Source organism: Falco rusticolus, chromosome 4 (genome assembly GCF_015220075.1).
Source record: "Falco rusticolus isolate bFalRus1 chromosome 4, bFalRus1.pri, whole genome shotgun sequence".
NCBI lineage: Eukaryota > Metazoa > Chordata > Aves > Falconiformes > Falconidae > Falco > Falco rusticolus.
This window is the reverse complement of record NC_051190.1, coordinates 25,888,352-25,897,739: the sequence shown is the minus strand read 5'-3', so window position 1 is coordinate 25,897,739 and position 9,388 is coordinate 25,888,352. Positions and strand designations below refer to the sequence as shown.

Here is a 9,388-nt window from a genome sequence, read left to right as displayed (position 1 = left end):
TCAGCATGTAAATAAATACATTTTTAAAAATAAAGTTATTTAAAGTTCTTACTATATTTTTCCAATTTCTACTCTATTATCATTCAAATGGAAGAATTTCTAGAAGCAGAGAGGAACAGGGCCACTTAACATTGTGCTTAAGAAGCCTCATTGTTGGGTAAGTCAAACACGTTTTTTTTTTCCAGAACAAGCACAAGCCTCTAAAAGCAGCCAGTACATCTATGCTTTGGAATCTTTGAAGTGAGCCCTAGTTAGAGGGATTTCAGGCGGCCAGCTGCATAGCTCCAAGTTTACTTCTGTCTTCCAGTGTTAAAAAACCCCTCTGCCTTTTGGCATTCACCTAGAGAATCCCCCTAGAGAAGCTGAAGATGTGCTACTGCTGGTTTTGAAGTGGCCTGTTCAGTGATTACAGGTGGGCAGCCCTAGAAACGGCCTCAGCAACTCTTAACTTCCCCTGCTACAAAATGGCCAAAATACAAAGAAGTGCCTAAGACATGGCTGAGCCTCTCATTGTTCAATATATCTGTTCTGATACCCTTTTCAGGGTGCTGAAATTCTGTCTGGAAGTCTACCATTTTCATGACTCAAAGGCTGAAATGGCATTGTATTTTGAACAAGCTGAAAATAGGTATCAAGGAAGAGATTTTGTAGATAAGGTGAAGTAGCACTTGCAGTCATTCCCTTTCTGCAATTAAGGTCCTCCATACTAGTACAAATGTGCAGTAGAACATGGTTTCTGCAGGTTGTAACAGTAATGGTGTTTTTTTCAGCTAAATACATGCAACCTATTCTACATACTGTTAATAATGGGTTAATCATTTTCCAAAGATACTCACTAAAAGATGAAGCTTCCTCAAAGCTCACAGCAGGTCTTTGTTAGCTTCCCTTGCAAGTGCACACACAAAGATTCGCTTCAGTAAGATGGCCCAAATTTGCCTCTCCATACCAGCGAATTCACTACTGGTCCCTCTAACAAACAAGAGGACTAAGCTTAACCTCAGAGATCTCACCAAGTGAAGTATCTTAAATGGCACTCTGCTGAGGCTTCGTTAATCAGAATACTGCAGTCAGCTGTGAGTTACTATTTTCCTGCAGGGAGAAAAGAAAAAATGAATAATTGGCAAATAAGTGCCACTTCCACATGTGCAACACTGCTATATTCCTGTAAAGTCTCCTGCAGGAAGACCTACTTCAGATGTACCAAAGTAACTTAGGCACTCAGTCTTCCTGTTAGACAGTGGTATATATTATGCAGGATACAGAACAGTAACCATAAAACCCCCCAACAGTTCCCTGTGTATGCGTTCCTTAGTCAAACCTAACTCTAGCGCAGCTTGTTTCTGTGCTGAGATTGTGTCTGAAAAGACTTAACAAGCCACTGTCACGACTGGTACCAGTAGTGTTACAGATAAACTTGGAAGAACTCTAGCTTTGAAGACCGTTTGGCTTTATCAAAAAATAGTTTCCAATTACTGAACTGAAATACAGTGATCTTTTACAAAAGTTGTTTGGGGCATCAAAGCACACTGCTGAAATAAAGTCTTACAAAAAGTTTAAAGATGCACATATGAACAATAATATCTTCATGCGTTCTTCCTTTCCAACGCTGTAGGAGGCTTAAAGATCTCCTTTAAATTCATCCAGATTCCTTTAGAATAAAGGTTTTTGTAGACAACTCCTCTGTCATAAGGCTGCAATGTTACATGGTGGGAACAACCGTATCTTCTGGATTTATGCCATTCATTGGAAGTTTGGTTGGTTAAGGCCAAATACAGATTGAAACAGCAGTATGCACCCAGAACGAGCGTGAGAAGAATAACAAAACCAAGCATGAAGACAATCCTAGGAAAAGTCAAGAAAAGGTGCTGCAAAGAAAGAAAATAATAACTTAGTTAAAAGGCTGGAGCATTAAATTACGTGGAGGCAAGTGACCACTGTAACATGCTGGCTGAAACGCGCATCCATACGCACACCTAACTGTGGAGCCCCAGCGATAAGGTCACAGCCCTATGGACCATTCCTAATTGAATCTCTGAGTACACCATGCAGATTTCCAGCAATTTGTTTTCTCGCAAGCCTTGATAGTATGTGGGAGTATTTTCTACGTCCATCTATTTCTGAATGTTTTTATTTCATATTAGAGATCTGCTTGTTTGTTTTTTGTTGTTTTTTAAATTTAAAAGAATCATTAATGCAGATCATCTCAAAACAAACTGCCAAATGAAGAAGCTACAAGCTGGTACAACTTCAGGTTTTGCTGACATGATACTGTTTAAGCAGCTCTTTTCTGAATTAAAATTCCCATGCTGCAGAGTGCTAATGGTACTGTTCAAACATAAGCAAACATTCCCTGACCAAGATCCCTTTATAAAAGTGCACAGCTGAAACACCTGTTGTCTAGGCTGAGGAAAAGATAAAGCATTTACTACTTATTACCTCATTGCCATACTACAGAAAGGGACGAGGGGATCAAAATGCAAATGACTCAAGTACTAGACAGACTCAAAGTCACCCTTTGCTTGTATGTGAGAAAAAACATTCAAGTATCTAAATTCCAGGATAGCAGGGTCGTGTTTTATTGTCTCCATGAAGATACCTCAAGGATTGTCAATTGTTTCCTAAATGTTACTGCAGTAGATGGTCATTGGAATGATCTTTATGAATCTTTATGAACCAGATCTGCTGAGTGAAAGCAGACTGGAGACAAAACTCCATGGAGAATGGAATTTAAAAATTCCCATCTTTTTAAAGTATTCTGCAATGGTAGTTTTCTAAAATTAATAAGCTGTGTGGAGTTGGTAAAAAAATCCTGTAGTCTGTCCACATCCTGCCTGTGACAACTGGTGGACTTAGAAGATCCCTGAAAGCAAACACTGGGAGAAACCTTTTTATAAGCTAATAACCCAGCCAGCTTAAACTTACCTGAATGAGGAACAGAATCTCAACAGCATGCTCTTGTCCTTGGTCATCAATGTAACTCCCATACATCATATTTGACAGCAGCACCACTTGGATGAGAAACGCTGTTGTGATGACTGCAATGGTTGCAGCCATGGCAGTCAGTGTGAAGAGGTAAAGGAAGAAATACTTCGCATTGAAGGAGCCGATGCAGTTGTTGACCCACACACAGTGGTGATCAAAACGATGTACACACGTACTGCAGAAACCTGATGGGGAGCGAGTGGCAAGACAGTTCAGTTACTTATGTAATCAATTTGGTTTTTACACAGTTTAGGATAGTTTTTCATCTGAAAAAAACTGAGAGTTGTGGTCATGATTTAGCTGATAGCTTTTTAAGGAAACACATTTAATTTCAATTGCACATCATAAAAAACCCAATACTAAAAATAAAGACATGTATCTGCAGCTCAAAGACTTTGGTTTCTCTGAAAGTACTGCCTGGCAAAGCATGTGAAAGGTACAGGTTGTAGCTCCCAGCATTTAGATGCTAACAGCAAATCCTGCAAAAACAAAAAAAACCCCACAAAATCCTGAACTCAGGTCTTGACAGGTGATAATTTTTTATTAAACTTCTAGAGGCTCAAAAGCTTGCCTGTTCCTGACCCAACTGACACCCTCAGAACTGGTAATTTCTGTGAAAAGAAATAGCAGCAAAACAGTTCCATGGATGGGGAAAGGGCAGCTGTGATCTGAACCCCAGTAAAATGAACACAATCCTGTGTGCATCGAGCTAGGTAACAGAACAGATGTAGTGTGAACTGCAGTTATCGAGGGAGAATTAATTTGGGGAAGTATCAGTGTTATGCTTATCAAGGAAGTTAAGATTCTTACGGCAATGTTTTGATCTGGCTGGCTTCTCCATGTTGCACGTAGGACACACGATGCCTTTCTGAAATAATACACCATCGTATGGATAAATCTTAACTAATGATGCATGATTCGATTTTGTTATTATACCTGTGAAAGAAACAAGAAAAATAGTAAAAGTAACAGTGTTTGTAGCATTTTTTAGGTTCCGTTTTCAAACAGCTATAGCTCACAATCAGCATGAGCTTACCAGGATTAGCCCGGGAGCAGAGAATGAAACAGCCCACGTTCCCAGCCAGCAGCAGGTAGGGCAGCAGCAGGAGGAGGAGGTGGAACTGCAGCTCCTCACAGTAAACAAAAACTTCCCATGTGTATTCCCCATACACTGCAGCTTGCAAGAGTATGTGCAGGGCAACAAACAAAGAGCTTCTGTAACAGAAAGGGCACAGACTATTTAATACTCAGCATTCTGATTAACAGGTCAAGTACACTCAGAGGTGATCAGCAAAGACTTTCCAAATCAAGGAGACACCTCTTTTAGGTTTTCAGGCCAGCATGGATTGCATATTAATAGTGTTTTCTCCCTCCAATAGCTTCTTCTTCTCTTCTTCCCACATACACTCCTTTAAATATGCCAGCTAAATTCACTTCCATTATTGGCATGTCCTTTGGATTTTTTTTCAGTAGAGTCAAGTACAGTCTCATAATCACTTGGTGCTGACAAAGCACGCCACAGCAATAGGCCACAAAACATTCTGCCAGAAGACATTTGCTGTGTGCTGCTCTGAGAGCAAATAAAACCCCAGTAAAAGGTAATTTAAAAAAACCCAAACCTGTAAAAATATAAGCAGCTGTTACGAAATAAGCGTGGCAGGAGGTTAGCAATGGCAAACACTAGTTCCAGCCTGTCGGCACACTACAGCTTTGGCAAGGCATGTTGCAGAACCGTTTGGCACAGACGTTTGTTTGGGATGCATCATACTGAGCAACAGCTTGCAGCAGCCTGGCAAATAGACGCTCACACAAGCCACGCATTAGGAAAGCAATGTTGACTTATGACAGCTCTCCGCATTATATATCACTTTGCTGGACTTTTATTATGAGTTTTCAATAACTAGTGATGTGTACTTTACTACAGCAGGAAGTCTGTTGCAGACAAGCTCTGCTCTACTGCTCTCTCCAACACTATTTCTGTGTGCAATCCAGCAGGATCCTGCAGTCTCCTCCCAACAGCAGGGCTGCAAGAAGGTACCCTCAAGCGCTACATCTCACTGGACTTCTGCATGAACTGAAAAATCTCTCGCTTGAATGAGGTGACGCAGTCAAAGGGTGCGTGTGGAGGATCAAAGTGCCTCCAGCGCACAGCGTAATCTAGCAATGACAACTACACCAGGCTCATCAGATAATTGCTCTGTTGCTGACTGCACATTTGACAGTGTAGCCACTCTCTCCTGGGCCATGTTAGCAGCAGAGAATCTGCACAGCAGGCAACAAAACAACTGCAGCACATGTTCAACAGCTGTAGATGTTACGCCCCTGAAGTGTCTGTCATATTGGAGTCGCTGCCCCCAGAGGAAAGGTATTTAAATAATTCCTGAAGCAGATCCTAAAGCACTGAAGTTTACAGCACACTACAAAATTCACCTTAATACAGCAGGCTGCACGTTGGCAGCTGCGCAGCTTCCGCTTGAGCCACCTGGACATCCAAGCTGCTGGACTAAGACTAATGGGATTTGAGAGAGAGGATGGGGATTGCTAGCTCTGTCTAAACTCAACCTGCAGCTGCCACCGAATCTGTTGTAATTCTCATGTGGATGCGGTCTCCCACCAGCGTGACCAACATCTGTTACACTGGAAGCTTCTGAGCCACATTATCTTGATTTGTCAATATGTTCAAATGTTTCAGGGTACCATGTTCTGCACAATAAGCAAAGAACAGAAAGACAACAGTGTAGCAAGAAGGGAATCTGTAATCCCTGACAAGCACCCCTAACGAGGATGGGTAGCTAAAGATAACACTGAAAGCTCTGATGGTGCCAAGAGGTCACCAACAGTAACCAGAAATACTAGTAAAAAATAATGTCAAAAGCATAAAAAAAATCCCACCAGTGAATACCTTGTGTGGAAGAGCCTGTGAAGCACCCTCTGTGTCACACTCTGGAGCTGTGAGGGGATTACAAATGACAATACCTGAAGCAAATGAAAACACTGTGTTATCTATTGCTTCTGCCTTGTGGAAAGTTCAAATAAAAATACAAGTCACCTAATCCCTCAGTTACATATCTGTAGCCATATAACCAGGAAGGAAGCTCATTTTCAGGGATATCTGAGCTCCTAAGAATACAGACAGGTTTGTTGCTGGGGTTTTCAAAACGGGAGTGAGGTTCCATATTCTCAGGAGCCCTAATGGCACAAACAAATGTATCTGGGTTAATGTGTGAAAGTTGTAAGGAGCTTATATCGGGTTATGGACTGGGTAACTGGTTAAGCAGGGGATAGAACTGAGCAATTTATGAACTACAATATGCTTCATCAGGTCATCTGACAGATGCAAGAGGAGATAAAAAAAGGAATAAAGCCTGCTATCCTCCAGAAACAGGAAAAAAACCCCCACAACTCAACCAAAAAGCAAACAAAACCCAGCAAACCCAAAAAATCAGTTTCTTCAACTACAGCTATGATCCAATTTGATAACTCTGTGTCTATCTAATTGCTGTTAATGAGAAGAAAACTGCCTGTCTTCATTCAGTGAAATCCTCAGCAATAGTCTGCAACTGTGGAATTGTTTGACTCTCCTGTTAAGAGGATGACAGATCTCTATAGCAACATGCTGCTCCATCAGTGGTGGAGGAATTAGAGCAGCTGAGCCTATTTCTATCTGACATGGAAAGAAAATATGCGGTGAGAGCTTCTTGTCTCAGATGTGAAAGAGCAGAAGGCAAAAAGCATATGTGAAGTTGAGAAGATGTTAAATATTTTTCTTTTAACTGTTATGCCTTGTATCAGCAGTTCAAGTGACAAGTATCTTTAAAGAGAGGCTGTGTACTGCAATAGGAAATACATAACTAGACGGAAACGCAACCTGCATGCAATTGCAAAATTCAAGTTTAAGTTAACTGTAGACTACAGTCTAACATTACCTTCAATATCTGTTATCCCCCCCCATACAGTACAGAAATCCCCTGTATTTCAGCCATTTCTTACGCCAAAGCAAAAAGCTCTTACAAATACGGTTTGTGCTTGTGGTGATGATGAAAGTAGGAGAGAGTGAGAAAACCTGTACAATGAATACAACCATCTCGCACGACTGAACCGCTGGCAGCAAGGAAAACAGACTGGGGGTGGAAGCTGACTTGCCACAGAGCTAGAAACAGCTGCGCTCTGTGCAAGTTAATTATTTCATATTGCTCACAATAAATACTTTAAAGTATCTTACAGGAGTGAAGTCAAACAATGTCAAATTCCAGGTTTATACGCTTCAATAATTACAGTCAGAAATTCATTTAAAATAGCATCTAGAGAAACTATTTAGGATTACCTATATTTATTTTGTGCGTACAAGAATCAATTACATTTCTCCAGACTGACTTTGCATTACGGCAGTATTTTAATTGCTGATTGTTAGCATGTATCATAGAAGCAGCTATTAAGAAATGCAGGAAAATAATAAATTTCCTCTGCACAATGATCTACGTGTCCATAAAGCAAAATAAAAAGAAAGTATAATACCAGTAATAAAACTCAAAGTCTATTTAGACTCATGTAAACAGCACTAAATATTATTTACAATTTCAATGATAATTCTCCCTTCCAAGAGTTCTTCATTCAGACACAGCCCAACAGACAGAAAAACAAGCTAGTGCATTTTCAATTAATTGCCCGTTTTTTACAGTAAAATGCCAATTCTTATTAGTCTTTTAAAGCTCTTTATTCCTCCCACTTACTTAGGATACAACAGCCTGCAACATCATTACAGACTCACATTACAGAGCTTCCCCTAAAATATTTCCTACCAGTTACAAGTCTCCCTTTTTTATTCCTCAAACCTCCCTCCACCTTCTTGCTGTTAATGACAGCAGCAAATACCAAAAAACTGCAAATACTCAGATACTTGGGCTCTCATTATTATTTAATTTCTCAAAGCTGACATGTTATGGTGCCACCAAACAATGCACTTCTAGCACTGTGAGAAGTCCGGTCCTTACTACTACCCTGTGGTGACCGCAGCCAGCCAGGCTGGCACAGGCAGGAACAGGAGCTGTGAGATGCAAATGGCTTTTTACTGCGTGCTTGGGCATGATTTCATCTGCCGAAAGGAAGCGTATTTCTATTTCCAATCCCAATTAGCACTTACTTGAGAGCAGTTGTCAAAATAGGATGAAATATACTGTCTCCTCACTCTAACCACACATATTAGCATCTTTTATGGAGGTGACACACAGCAGTTGCACTAATTTCAGCACAACGAAGCAGGGCAGACCACCAGAGCAGGAGATGAGCACCGCTCTGGAAGCTCAGCTCTTTACCTGGCTTGCACCATTGACACTTCTTGCGAGGAAACTCTCCTTCCTTCCCGAGCAGATGCAGAGCAGGCCAACAGCAGCAAGAACTAAACACAAGTAAATCAAGAAGAGCGTCAGAAAGTCCATCCTGAGCCCTGCAACTGACAGAAGCGGCTGCTCAGTGCCTCGGTGCCAGCCCCCCAGCAGTGCCCGGGCCCAGCCGCGCTGCCCACCGCTTGGCTGGAACCGGGGAGCGGCGCAGCCGGCGCACCCCGCTCCCCCACGGGGACACCGCAGTTATTTCAGTGTTCTACCTATTTCTGCACGGCCCGGGACCCTGCCACGGGGCACCCTACTGAGAGAGGGGCTGGGTGTCCGCTGGGCCAAGGGCCGGGGCCTGCAGCGGGGCCTGCAGCTGGGGCGGCCCGAGCCCCGCCGCCCAGCCAAGCCCGGGCACCGCCGGCGGGGCCCAGCACCGCGCCGGGAAGGGGAGGACGCTGCCAGGGGCCTGCAGCCTCCGAGCCCCACCGCCGGGCAGCAGGAGCCCGGGGTGACCCGGCGGCACGGTGGGGGCCTGCGGGGCGTCGAAGGCGCCGCTACTGAGGGACCCGGGGGGAGGGCGCCGGCCCGGGACGCAGCGGGGGCAGAACGGGGCCGCCGCTTCTGTCAGCCTCCCGGCGGCAGGGGGCGCACTCGCCGCCCCGCCCGAGGCCGCCCAGCCGATCGCCGAGTCCCCCGGCCGCTCGGGGATCGGCGGCCGCAGCGCCTGGCGCCACGCGGAAGCGGGGGCCGGCCCTCGCCCGGGCCTGCCCCGGCGGAGCAGCTGGGGTGGCGGCTGCCGCGGGCACCGGCAGGGCAGCGCGGGTGCTGCGCGAGCCGTTCAGAAGGTCCGTTTTCAAGGTCGCTGCCTCCCTGTGGCCCGGCGGCCCGGGGGAGGCCCTGCCCCGGGCTGAAGGGAGCTGCTTGGCGGCCGCAGGCCGGGCCCAGCCCTGGGCAGCGCCTCTGCAAATGGAGCGAGAAATCAGTCGTGGGCTCCTGAAGGAGCTGAGGCTGCTGGGCAGAGACGTTTGTTCTGGCCCTCTTCCTTCCCCCGCAGCAGAAAGTGAAGATTAAAGCGG

At 44.5% G+C, this 9,388-nt stretch overlaps 1 protein-coding gene across 4 annotated transcripts; it reads right to left on the bottom strand.

Moving 5' to 3' along the window:
* Nucleotides 1-1,337: 1,337 nt before the first annotated feature.
* ZDHHC4 (zinc finger DHHC-type palmitoyltransferase 4) lies at nucleotides 1,338-8,899 on the bottom strand. 4 transcript variants are annotated; one of them, XM_037384933.1, is made up of 7 exons: nucleotides 8,585-8,652; nucleotides 8,295-8,431; nucleotides 5,885-5,958; nucleotides 4,019-4,197; nucleotides 3,793-3,918; nucleotides 2,923-3,167; nucleotides 1,338-1,865 (listed from the first exon to the last, which is right to left on the bottom strand). In XM_037384933.1, the coding sequence occupies exons 2-7, from the start codon at nucleotides 8,415-8,417 to the stop codon at nucleotides 1,584-1,586; spliced, it is 1,029 nt and encodes a 342-aa protein (XP_037240830.1). In that variant the 5' UTR covers nucleotides 8,418-8,431; nucleotides 8,585-8,652; the 3' UTR covers nucleotides 1,338-1,583. The 4 variants fall into 4 exon arrangements, with proteins under 4 accessions (XP_037240830.1, XP_037240829.1, XP_037240831.1 ...); XM_037384932.1 differs by having other exon boundaries at nucleotides 8,295-8,899; XM_037384934.1 differs by lacking the exons at nucleotides 8,295-8,431; nucleotides 8,585-8,652 and adding an exon at nucleotides 8,123-8,288.
* Nucleotides 8,900-9,388: the final 489 nt, after the last annotated feature.